Source organism: Syzygium oleosum, unplaced genomic scaffold (assembly GCF_021117445.2).
Source record: "Syzygium oleosum isolate NSW1041296 unplaced genomic scaffold, Sole_v2.1 Sole_v2.07, whole genome shotgun sequence".
In the NCBI taxonomy this organism is placed as follows: Eukaryota; Viridiplantae; Streptophyta; class Magnoliopsida; order Myrtales; family Myrtaceae; genus Syzygium; species Syzygium oleosum.
This window is the reverse complement of record NW_026607491.1, coordinates 3,150,701-3,162,941: the sequence shown is the minus strand read 5'-3', so window position 1 is coordinate 3,162,941 and position 12,241 is coordinate 3,150,701. Positions and strand designations below refer to the sequence as shown.

Here is a 12,241-nt window from a genome sequence, read left to right as displayed (position 1 = left end):
CACTATGGGAATTGGTTATCACCACAAGACTTTTGTGCAGACAATCTATCATGATACGTCGGTGAAAGTAGTGAAGATCCAATGTGGAAATGATCCTGCATTGTAAATGTAATGACCACCTTTCAAATTCATGCAGACCATCCATCAGTTGTCATTCCAAACAGAACATGAATGCAGCTAGATCTCCGATAGAGAATTGGGATGGGCACAAAGCATATAGACTAATAGACAAGTTTACAAGAACGTCCGAAAATGCAAATTTGTAGCCTAGGTCGATTCATGGAAAGAACGGGAGATGAAACTGTAGAAATCGTAAATAGAGTACAAAAATGATTCACCCAGGCTTCAAACCTAATTGATGTCGTCTCTGGTACTCATGCAATTTTTCTTGCTTCCTCCTGATGCGATCTGTAGCTAGAACTACTGGTTATCTTCAAGAGTAGTTGCGAATATAATGCCTCTGCCCAAGTGAAGATGGTGATTATACTGAGAAGGGTGGTGGGTTTATTAAGAATTCCATGCTAACAGCGCGGTTGTCTAATCCATCCACAGAGGAAGAAATGACGATCCCTTTTATTCGTACCAAGATCACTTACATTTTCCGCAAACAAATGTTACAGCAGAAGCAGTACAAATACAAATCCAAACAGACCGTGAATGACGTACAAAGTCCCCAGTTTTCTTTGGACAGAAGTTGAAAGTCATCTTGAACAGACAAATGTGCGCCAAGTCTTCACCCATTTTGGGGTCTATCATGCCTAACAAATCAATCTTACAGATACAATATTCAACTATTGTAAAAAAGAGACTATACAAATCTAGATCAGTGTCGAGCTCTTCTCTCGAAATCTAGAGAGAACCTGGCAATGCAATGTATCCCATGTGACAGTAGAAGTACAAGTACCTTACGGATCACTCTTCGAAAAGCTCTCCAGCGAAGCTTTGTCTATGGACCATCTTTCTGTAATCTGTGAATGCACAGCGACATAAACGTCTTAACAAATTGTACCAATATGTTACCAGTCATATCAACACAATCATCAAAGATAAAGCGACATGGTGACTCTGTACTTCTTGCCAGCATGTGCAAAGGTACAGACATGGTATTTACTCTTGTTGTTTATAGCACAACTAAAAGGAGAAGCACAGGCAATAGGACAAATGCATCAAATTTAGGGTTGAATTATCAGAACATTGCAAGAGAGATGAAATCCAAACCTTCTTTATTGTTCCACAAAGCCGCAGCACAGCTGTTGAGAGGACTGTCAAGATTGGGCTCTGCAAGAACGCAACATTTGAGTGGAAGAAAACTCAACCTAAAAACTGTGTAGATTGGTAGAAATAGTTATTCAGACCTCCCAGCAGACTTTGAATGGACAAAAGAATGGTTCTGCAGTCATATGCTGATGACCACTTATCCTGTTGCGACATTCCACAAGAGATGCCATCAATTGCATAAACATTAAGGCAATAAAAAAGTGACAGCACAGGAAAATTTACTAAAGAGTTTGAAATTTCATTTTTCTAAATCCGTTACTCTCAAATTAATTACCCAGGATACAGATTTCATCACAAAATTTTAATTTTCTTAATCAACAGAAGCTTCAGTTTGGCCCATCAAATTTTCAGCTTCAATCTAAAACACATTTACATGGAATTACCAATCACACTATGGTGAAACAAAGATGGAAATAGGAAAATCAATTAAAAAAGTTATAAATGCAACCCAAGTATGCATTTGAAAACTGAAGGGTAAACGATTTTGAGAAGGGTATATTTCGTCCATCCCTCCTCCAACTTAATTTTCTGATTGTTGGGTTCAAAACACAGACATCTCTCACATTTATCTGGCTTAAATTGCATGTGAGTGATCCCATATTTGGAACCCATTAATTAGAGGCTTCATCAGAGGAAGTTTCTGCAGGAATGGAGGAAACTATGGCCCTTTTGCAAAATGCCTATTTGAATTCTCATTCTAAACATATAGGTTCCAATAACCTAAAATCCATAAGAATTGATAGTAAAAATTGTCTCAAAACCAAGAAGTACTCTATCCTTGTAGGAAAAATATCAGGAATGGCCATGAGAAAGCGATAAGAGTACATGTCCAAATAATTTTTGCGAACGCCAGGTAAAACAAAAGTACAGGTTTAATGTCAACTCCCCAGAACGAAGAGCTTTCGTGCCATAAAGTGTCTTTAAAAAGGTTTATTACTTGCTGAGAAGCACGATACCTGAAGGATGTCAAGACATATATTGCCAAACTGATCGACATTCGGATGGAAACACAGAGTCTCAAACTTGACTTGCGGTGGCTTGAATGGATATTCCAATGGGAACCGCAACGAAAGCTTGTAAGAGAGACCCTCATACACCGTACCTTTTGCACCCTCAATCGTTCCTATCCATGCGAAAATGCTTTCACCTTCAGGAAATGCCGATACTCCAAGATCTCCTCCACTCATCTGCACAGGAAAGCATTCTCTGGTATTTAGATGAAATGGCCAGACAAAAACATAGAAGAAAAGGAGAGGTGAATGCATAAAGAGTTGAGGCAAGAGACAGAAGAGCACAAAAAAAATTCAGAAACTTAAAGTTGGAAGCTTGAAAAAGTATCATATTTATTAATGACCTTTAAATTTCACCCAATCACTGATTGCAATACTGGCCGAAAAAAAAATGATGACTTATTGCAATGTAGCATATGACTTTCTGTATAAAGCACAATGATCTTGAAGTTATTGCAAACCGTTTAGAGTCATTAATTATTTTCCCCCAAAGTCTCCTAACCAATCTCGACCTACTTAACAATTTACATTGGCCACAGTATTAGTGCCTTCATTCTATCTTTCAGAATACTGGCAAATTACAATGCTCCTTCATATGGGAGATGTAAATGTAGTAACTTGATACTCACACAAATAGGAATTGGAAACTGTTAATTAGGTCAGCACCTAAGCGATAGTAGAGATTCCAGGAAAAGATGCAAGTTCAAGGAGAAGCTTCACTTACAATGTGCATATTCTCCTGCCCAAAGCAAACTAGGGCCGGCGATTTTTCTTCTTATGGCATAATAATCATGTCGTATCAAATTAAGATGATTACATATACCTATCTAGCCTAGATGTAAATGTTTATTTTGTATGTGACGTTAAAACCTGAAAATTTAAGAATTGATTTGGGTACATATACCTGCCTAGTCAGAGATATAAACGCGTATAATGGTGTTTAAATGTGTATATATGCATTGGGTTAACACAAATAACAAGCTCACTTATTTGATTAGAGAAGTCTAAAATTGTTTAAACGGTTGAAGATGACTATCTTGCCCACACGACACCTTTAATCTCCACTTTAAACAAACAGACCTATCTATGCCACGAACATGATTGAGCTCTACATGCCCGGCACATCATCGATGGGCTATGCAACTGTCCCGGAAGATGTCGATGTGATCATTCAGGGACAACTAACTAGTTCTTTGTCATGATCTAAACGTAGTTTCCTTCCTCATTTTCCATCAGGAGAACCGAACCTCTTCTAATCCGCACACTAGGCCGTTCCATGACCACGAACCCATGATGGCCATGGGGTTTGCTTGTAACTTCACTAGCAACCTCCAACGTATTTGGCAGTGAACTTCAGAGAAACTATGACAACTCCACCGAGTAATGGCAGAAAATGACCATGGTCCAGACAATTCAAGGCAAAAGAGAAAGAAAAGGAACGTTCTTTGGCTGGCACAGGCAGCAAATGTTGATGAGAAGCGGGCAGAACTGGGCACAAAATTTGTCAAGAGAAACACAATGCGGAGACACCCAAATGAACAAGGAACACCACACATACCATCAGAGCCATCAGTTCCTTCTGGAGCCTGTCAAAACAAAACAAGACGCAACCCAGCCACGATCAAACCCCCGAAACTCCTCAACGCCAAGAACCCAACAAAAAGCCACCGAAAGAAAAAGCAAAAAGGAAGAAAACCCCACCTCTGAGTGACGGAGGTCGAATCGACGGGAACAGGGGAGGGCTTGGCCTGCTTCGGCGCCTGCCGGCGACCGGAGACCGACGAGTTGTCCGCCGCCGGGTTCTGCCGGACCTCCATTTTCGACGGGGACCCGAGATCAGATTCCCAGAGAAAAACCCTTTATTCACTTGAATTCCTTGAACATTTACGTGCTTTTGCTCGCGCAATTTATGCACGGAATCGTTCGCCGGAGAGGGACGGTTGGTGGCTGGCGGCGAGGAAGAAAGAAGGCCGTGGGAATGAGGAAAAGGAAAGGCTGTGGGAATGGTGATTGCCTTTTTTTTTCGACCAAAAAAAAAAAAAAACAAACCGCAACCAACCAAAATAATGTAATAATAATTATCTTATCTCATCTATCATTATCATTATTATATTATTATTATTGTACTAAACGGCAAATAATTGAGGTGCAATTAATTAGGGCCCTTTTGATTTTTATTTTTTGATTTTATTCTTTTGAAGATGGACATGAAAAGTGCATAGGTTAATAAAGTGAGGTTTGGTTTGGTTTTTGTCTTTTTCTCTTTCTCGGGTTGCAAAAAAAAAGAAAAATGAGGATCTTAGTTTTAATTAGGTTCGTTGTCAATGAATTTTTGGACTTAGAAAGCAAAAATTAGTTTATGGATACTAAAAGCAGGATCGGCTTTATATTGGTGGCAATATTTTCAAGTTACTTTTATTCCACTGTAATTGATATATTTTTTGCAAATCCCATGTGTTTTTGTGGGATTCGAAGTGACTATTTGTCTTATTGTCCCATGAGAAGGTGGGTAAGTTTTGTGGTGGTTCGAACACGGGATTGCTTATGATTAAACTTGTCATCACATCCTTCGTAAAAACATTTGAAATTTTGACCTTAATCATACTATCCGGCGCTTGATGGTACTTCTCTTTTTGGAAGGATAAAAAGTTGTTAGTTCTCTATAGTTTTACACATGCCATTTTATACAAGACATAACTAAAATTAGGAACGACAGTTCTTCGCATAATATGAGAACGTGACTCGAACACAATACAAATCTATTTTAAGAAATCTTAACTTACAACCCGACTTAACTTAAAACTGATTTATAACCATTTTTTTTAAATCGATGCATTTTAACTTTTTTCTTTGTTTTTTCATGAAAAGCACTTTCACAGACACATCTAAACCACCTTATAAACGGCATAAAAGAATCATTCAAATGACCCACAAAAATACGTGGACGCCACACGAATTGCCAGCCTTAACTAAAATGTTGTGCTTCTCCCGCCATCTTTTCCTTTCATCTTGCTCTCGCCTTTATATATAAAACCAATTCCGAATTCAAAGAAACTTGATGCATAATTTGTACCAAATAATATATGCATTCCATGCTAAAAAGATCCTGACAAGGAAATATTGGATTCGCGTTATGTTCGAGTCATGTTCTCGTGTGAAAGGACTTTGACCTTTTGATCCCTCATTATTGTCTTTTCAGCTAATTATTTTGCCAACAGCTCCAATCATTATTACACCAAATTTCTTGGTAGATGTACCGTATATGATCATTAGTCTATTCCATGCTGGCATGCTCCAGCTGGTCTTGCAAGGAGGCGATGAGTTTTCCAACTATTTTGGACAATTACATGCTAGCTCTAGCTCCCCTCCGACGCTTTGGATAATCCAAGGAGTCGATGATGCTGTAAACGGCGCAGACGAAAAGTAAAATTTTATCCGGACACCCTTTTGAATATAAAGAAAGTTAAGGGATGATGAACAAGAATTCTTTCAAAGATTTACAATTCAGAAACTCAGGAACTATCACAAACTCTAGAAACAATGTACTTCTGCAACTCCGCCGACTCTTTCGAGCTCCAATGCTCCGTAATCGCCATTAAAACAGCCTTTATTGTTGGTGGATTTATTTACCAACTAAACTGATGTCAACTGCGGTTCGGGGCGGTCACCTGAGGCGGCGCCGATGGCCGGTTTGCTGAGTCCCGCTGCTCTTCCTCCACGACATCAGAATGCCTAGCAATCTCGGAGTCGTGGGCTGATTGGTGGTCATGAGAAGACTCATTGGTCAACTCTAACTCGTGCCAATGCTCGCTTTCGACCTCGTGAAGGCTCTCCTCGCTTCTGTGGTTGTACTTTTGCAGGAGATGAGCCGGCGTTGTCGGCCGGCTGGAGATCGACGGGTCGGCATTGGAGTGGTGGCTTTGTTTGGTGTGTTTCTTCGCCGTGGTATGCCAGTGCTTGATCGCTGTTGCTACGTGGTCATTGAAGATGGTGGGCTTCATGGTCGATCCCATCTGCAAATAGCCGAAACGAAACAAAGTTCTTATACCGGTGAATCGCAAGTTTTCTGTTCCATTTCCTTTCCAGTCTGAAATCCAAACATTCTCGACACCGATTTTTGGGAAATGTTTATGTGAAATTCGACGGAAGGGGATTGGTTTTGTTAGTATTAGTGTGCTATCACCACAGTCAAGTGTGACATTTTCCTTGAAGGACATTAGGATATTCGCGGATAATCCATTGCGAAAATGGATAATTACATAAGAATTTCACCAACCTGTGTCACCAAAGCATAGAGAGGCAAGGTCACATAGCTGCAGAGGACCTGGATGAATACCCTGTTCAAATGAAGAAATCAAATGTGGCATTAGCTTCAAGCATAGTCTGCCAATGTGCACAGATAGTTCAGTGTCCTGTGCATGCTACGTATGTAAGCTATACTCTCATGTTATCTTTTTTTTCTATTTTGCTAAAGAGTATCGGCGATAAATCTGCCATCCTTTCCATGTATCCCTATTTTTCTCGAGTGATGTATGGTAAGTGATCTGAATTAGGTAATACTGACCCCATTGAAACTCTGAAGATGTTATCCGCAGTGCGTTCATTGAAGCAATTCTTGAAGCCAAATGAATACTGAAAACGTGATGGCAATCATCGTTAGAACATACGGAAGTTGCAATTGATTAAGGTTGGGAGTATCACAATAAACACTTCAATGGCCACACGTGCATAATTTGATAAAGCGATGGATCAGATAAAATGCTTACCGTGCCCCAAGCGAAAAAGGCCAGTTGAAAAGCATTCTGCAATCGAGAAGAGTGGACATAGAACAAAAATTTTAAGATCAAGATACAAAATATGAACGAGGTCTTATAAAAAAAATGAATTATACGAGGATGTTATTTGACAGAAGAAGTTCTTAGTACCTGAAAAAGAATGAAATGAATCAAGAAAAGGAGGAGACGTGGGCGTCCGAACCAGAAAAGCTCATCGCCGGGTTGAACTACAGGAACGCCCTTGACCACATTTCCCCTCTCTTGAATCCGCAGTCCCATTTTCGTGATTATAACTTGTAGCTTTGTCCCCACCAAGAGTACTATCTGCAAGATCCACCCTTTGATTAACATATCAATCATCAACATTTCACACCCAATATCCTCAGAAGAGATGTTTTCGAGAGGACAAGAAAAAATATAGATTGCTTTAAGCTTTTGTGCTTACAATCAGAGTAATAAACGGCAACCATATATAAGAACGCCATCCTGCGGAATAGAACAAAAAAGAAAGCAGTGTCTCAGCAACAGAGAAAAAACACAGAGCAGCCACAGAGATTTAAATAGGAAACTATATAAAAACCAGTTGTATGATTTTGAATGAGAGCTTAATGAAACAGAGAGAAGGAAATGGCATGAGCATCAGAATGCAGAGTTTTTGAAGACTCTAATCAAAATTATTTGCTTTCTTTGCAAGTGAAGGCGGCAATAATCATCCGAGCTTACCATGCGTATTGGTCAGAAGGAAAAGCACCGCAGAGAACCAGATAACCGGACTGCATGTCAAAAAATCACGAATTGTGAGACTTATACATGTAGTCAGACAAAATGAACTGCACATTAACATTAGGCAGTTCCTACCTTATTCCGACAACTACTTTAAAATCGTCCTCGAGTGATCTCCGGATGTAATCCTGGAAGTCGAATGTCATCTCACTTCCGGCTGGCAAATGTGCCTGCGATTGCAATTTAAGTAAACCTTTAATTGACCTTCTTTGTAACAATGATCGTACTTGGCGATGTGAATGTGACTACTTCACATGTCGACAAGCGTGTGCTTACCTTGATAAATCCATGTCGTAGTGTCAAATAATCAACCTTTGTGACTGATCCAAAGAACTGTCTGAAAAAGCACACCTGACAGAAGGGGAAGAAACCTTAGGTCAACTCTTGGGAGGATCTTGGTTTTTTTTCTTCCATCAGAAAAAGTAACTTTGTTTATATTTCTCAGAGAAAGATAAAAACATTTATCACCCCTGCAAACAAAGCTAAAATTGTGCCAAAGTTGGAATACTGTCACTAACATATAAATTAACAAAAGGGCTGACTGTGAATCTTCACATCTGCATCGTGTGCTAAGTGAACTCAATTTTAGACTCACAAGCATGTCGATCCCAAATTGCTCGTGAATAAATTTCTTTATCCAGTTTGAGAAATTAATATGATCTGCTGACAGATATTCTAAACCAATTTGAACTCTAGTACACAAGTTGTATGTTATCTGGGAATATGTACTTACTATCCAGACAGTAATTTTCCATCGGCTCCAAAAGCTCAAATGCCTTCGACCGAATGATGTGTCTCTTGTATATCTAAACGTCTCTGGATCTGCAACAGAGATTTGGCTCTGGCTTTAGCCATAATTGGACAAGGAGATGATAACAATTCAATGTCATTCATGTTTGACTAAAACTGGAAGCACCCGCCCATGACCAACAGATCATATATAAGTACCGCAATTTCAGTGGACAGAGAATATTAGATACAACTTCGAACGCAGAAATTTAAACAATTCACTTATGTGCGCACCTAATTTTTCCTCATGAATATCTAAGGGGGTTAACCACATGGTAATGGTTGATGGGCATTCTTAGTAAGGAATTCATGGATGCTGACAGCACACCAGATTCACTAATTAGGCAAAGTGTGTGACCAAATATCCGTAATTTTCAGGGCATATTTTCCTAGTCAAATACTAATCGAGGAAGCTAATCAAATTAAGTCATGGTCTTTTATGTTAGGAGTTTAGAGATTACCATTGAAGTGCTTGTATTCATGTGTCTTTGTCTCTTTTTCCCATTGTTTCCATCGTCTCATCTGCAGCAACAACCAAACAAGGCCACTCAGAGAGAGAGAGAGAGAGAGAGAGAGAGAGAGAGAGAGGTTCTTCAGTTTGTAACTTTCTATTGTACCTTAATGCTGCCCAGAGCCAAGGTTGAGAGGCAGTACAGAACATGGAAGATGGCTAACACAAAGATGAATATATGGAGCTGATGTATACCGTACGCCGTGACAAAGGCATACTTGCCCTGCACAAATTGTTCAGTACAAGTTAATACTATATGCAGCGACAGAGATTTTTACATTGATCCAAACATTCAGAGAGACATAAATGAAGGGATGCACACTTTCTCTCGATCGCACAGTATAGTTTCTTGAACTAAGGGTATGTTTATGTGATATGACCAAAACTTGCAAAGACGATGAAGTGATTTGACAGAGATATTTGAAAAGCTTAGTATTACCTTTCCTGTGCATTTATCGTACCCTTTCGTGGCCAGACTCCGGCGGATGACCCCATCGAAGTCCGAGAACTCGAGGAGTCTACGGCCGTACTTTTCGGAGTCCGACTCGGCCTTGGCCCCCTTGCTACAAGGACGCCAGGAGTTCGCGATTTTCCTGGAGACGCATATGTTCGATATTGGAGTTTGCAGCACTGTCAGAAGCAGTGAAATGAACCCCAGCAGCATAAGCTCTGCCCAAGCGAAAAAAAAAAAAAACAGAGAACTGATCAATAAAGCGCAAAGAAATCATTAAGAGAGTCTGCGTTTCTGTTAATGAAAGTTGGCGAGAGCAAGTCGAGTGTTAAAATCACCTGCTTTAACCTTCTCTAATGCTTCAACAAGAGCTACCCTCCTCTTTTTCTTTAAGAACTGCAAATGGCAAGAACAGAGCAATCAGCGACATTCATCAGACAACGGGAAAAGACATCGTAGCTAACACAACAGTCAGTGATCAATCCAGTCAGCCACGATCAAGCTCTTCAAGAACTTTTCCGTTTTAGCTTGCCAACCACGCGAAAGCAATAAAGAGAATGCGATCAAAGCTCGCCCACCTTTTCAAAGAGGTGAATGGCATGTTCCAACAAGATGGAGAGGGCAAGTATCACGAAACAAACGATGGCGACCGCCCACGTCGCGGTCTCCTCCAGAGTGCGCTCCTTCTCGTAGTCGTCCGCCATCACTGTGCCGCGAAGATCCTCGGCACCTAGCCGGAAGTCACGTCGCCGGAGGAGTAGTCCCCGCGTCGATGAGAGCAAGAGGACGCTCCGGTCCAACGAAGGAAACAAGAAAGCAAGGTAATTCAACGGAGGCGGAGAACGAGATGGTATGGAGCATGTGAAGCAGCTATGCAAATGATGAATGGGATTATATATCAGCGTGGTTGAAACTTCGAAGACTTTGACTTTTCAACGGGTTTTGCGTGGAAGGAGGGCGAGGCGCCTAGAAGGTGATGCATATGACTTTCGACCGCACATTGGGGCCCCATCTGACTTTATCTTCCGACCCATCTCAGAGAACAATTGCAACTTTATTCGATAACAAAAGCTTATACTAAAAAAAATATTTCATTAAAAACGTCAAACCTGGAGAATTTACTATACTTTTTTTTTATTGAATGTAGCCATGAAATCGGGACGTCTACGCGGTCAATTGTTGATTCCACTTCTAGAAGTACCAGAATCTTTCATGACACGTTTATGAATGTCACGAGAAGCTCTTGAACGATTCCTCCCTTTTTGCGCAATAGAGCTGCACCGTTAAAAAGATTCAACACGGTCGGAAAAAGATGAATATTTTATATATTCAATAGTGAATTCCGTGTTAAATAGTGACCGAGGATGAGCCAAATGTGTTTTCTAACCCCCACCTCACTCAAAATAATGGCATTCCCAAATATATCCAAATCGTTCGTATTTCTCGAAATAATGTGTCGCCGTGTCCCTATATTTGTTAAGAAAAAAGTGTGTACCTGGTCTTTGAATGTGCACCGTTTTTTTCAATATGATCATTGAGCTTACAAATTGTACAACCAAGTTTTATAACTTTATATGATTCTCTAGTCAAATCCCTCCGATTCTAATAAATTGATGATTGCCGGCTGGTACTGGCCAGTGGTAAGACGGCGAAATAATCGAAGGCTCTGTTGAATCGAAAGCTATTGGAATTGTCTAATGGGGTGTTAAGATTATCATTCCTATAATTTGGTCCATGCAATTTGATCGTCTGTAATTTGTCGAAAAACAAAGATTGAGAGACTTAGGATGCGTTTGTTTCGCGAAAAATGAATGATCTAGAAAAATATTGTCCTGAAAATAATTGCTTGTATTGCTTATAAAAATAAATGAACGAAAAAAAAAATTTGTCGTTCATAAAAATGTTTTGACATAAATTGTTGTCGATAATAAAACATTATTCATTAACTGATTATTTCAAGCAATACGAGCAATAATTTTTAGAAAAATGATTTTCAAGTTATTTATTTTTCGCGAAACAAACAGAGCTTTAATTGGAAAAATTCTACAAATTCAGGTACTTGATTGTACACACGTACTAATTCGAGGACTAGAGCGAAAAAAGGAAAAAAAAAAAAAAAAAAAAAAGGCTGTGCAGAATGTGCGCTTTATGCCTTCCATATTTTTACATATTCCTAAGATCTTTGAGGCGACGCCAAAGGTACGACCTGGTCATAGGAGGACCATTTCCTTTTCATTTTTAAATTATTTAATTCCTTAGCAGCCATTGGGGACCGCCGCCTACCATGTTTATTTTACTTAGTTTTATTAATTTTTGGATGTATTGTATATATCTGTCAATGTCTGCTGTTCGTATGGTCATTTGTCCTGTTTTTTAATTGTCCTTTATCTGTATCTTTCTTCGCTCCTTCCTCTTCGCACATGATTTTAAAAACTTTATATTTTTCCACGCAATTTGGACCTTACGTACGCGGATTAGTACAGAAAAGTGATTATCGAATACTATTTTATTTTTAGATTAATATCACGAAAAATCATAAATTGATACACATGTGATAAATTTATCTCTTGTTAGTTTCCGTTAAATTTTACCGTCGAATTGCTGGGTTGGGTGATACGTAACAGTTGATGGTTGTGCCAGTTCG

General features: G+C 39.5%; 2 protein-coding genes across 4 annotated transcripts; both read right to left on the bottom strand.

Moving 5' to 3' along the window:
- Window positions 1-184: 184 nt before the first annotated feature.
- Window positions 185-4,299, bottom strand: LOC115690726 (uncharacterized). 3 transcript variants are annotated; one of them, XM_056312957.1, is made up of 7 exons: window positions 3,990-4,299; window positions 3,847-3,874; window positions 2,235-2,465; window positions 1,356-1,419; window positions 1,219-1,278; window positions 905-968; window positions 185-460 (listed from the first exon to the last, which is right to left on the bottom strand). In XM_056312957.1, exons 1-6 carry the CDS (start codon window positions 4,103-4,105, stop codon window positions 913-915), a joined length of 555 nt encoding a protein of 184 aa, XP_056168932.1. In that variant the 5' UTR covers window positions 4,106-4,299; the 3' UTR covers window positions 185-460; window positions 905-912. The 3 variants fall into 3 exon arrangements, with proteins under 3 accessions (XP_056168932.1, XP_056168930.1, XP_030473048.2); XM_056312955.1 differs by lacking the exon at window positions 185-460 and adding an exon at window positions 553-772; XM_030617188.2 differs by lacking the exon at window positions 185-460 and having other exon boundaries at window positions 553-968; window positions 3,990-4,298.
- Window positions 4,300-5,709: 1,410 nt separating this feature from the next.
- Window positions 5,710-10,473, bottom strand: LOC115690723 (MLO-like protein 2). Its single transcript, XM_030617176.2, has 15 exons — window positions 10,176-10,473; window positions 9,936-9,993; window positions 9,586-9,815; window positions 9,253-9,369; window positions 9,097-9,157; window positions 8,580-8,668; window positions 8,123-8,197; window positions 7,922-8,016; window positions 7,787-7,836; window positions 7,509-7,549; window positions 7,214-7,387; window positions 7,055-7,090; window positions 6,853-6,920; window positions 6,565-6,625; window positions 5,710-6,301 (listed from the first exon to the last, which is right to left on the bottom strand). The coding sequence occupies exons 1-15, from the start codon at window positions 10,299-10,301 to the stop codon at window positions 5,933-5,935; spliced, it is 1,650 nt and encodes a 549-aa protein (XP_030473036.1). The 5' UTR covers window positions 10,302-10,473; the 3' UTR covers window positions 5,710-5,932.
- Window positions 10,474-12,241: the final 1,768 nt, after the last annotated feature.

Bases quoted from the DNA above. Each gene is read 5' to 3' on its own strand.
- LOC115690726 (XM_056312957.1), bottom strand. From the start codon at position 4,105: ATGGAGGTCCGGCAGAACCCGGCGGCGGACAACTCGTCGGTCTCCGGT. The intron at 2,466-3,846 runs GTATGTGTGGTG...TTTCCTGTGCAG, and splicing joins AGGAACTGATGGCTCTGATG to ATGAGTGGAGGAGATCTTGG. The intron at 1,420-2,234 runs GTATCGTGCTTC...ATGTCGCAACAG, and splicing joins TATGTCTTGACATCCTTCAG to GATAAGTGGTCATCAGCATA.
- LOC115690723 (XM_030617176.2), bottom strand. From the start codon at position 10,301: ATGGCGGACGACTACGAGAAGGAGCGCACTCTGGAGGAGACCGCGACG. The intron at 8,198-8,579 runs GTAAGTACATAT...CCCTTCTGTCAG, and splicing joins GGAAAATTACTGTCTGGATA to GTGTGCTTTTTCAGACAGTT. The intron at 6,302-6,564 runs GTTGGTGAAATT...GGCTATTTGCAG, and splicing joins TCTATGCTTTGGTGACACAG to ATGGGATCGACCATGAAGCC.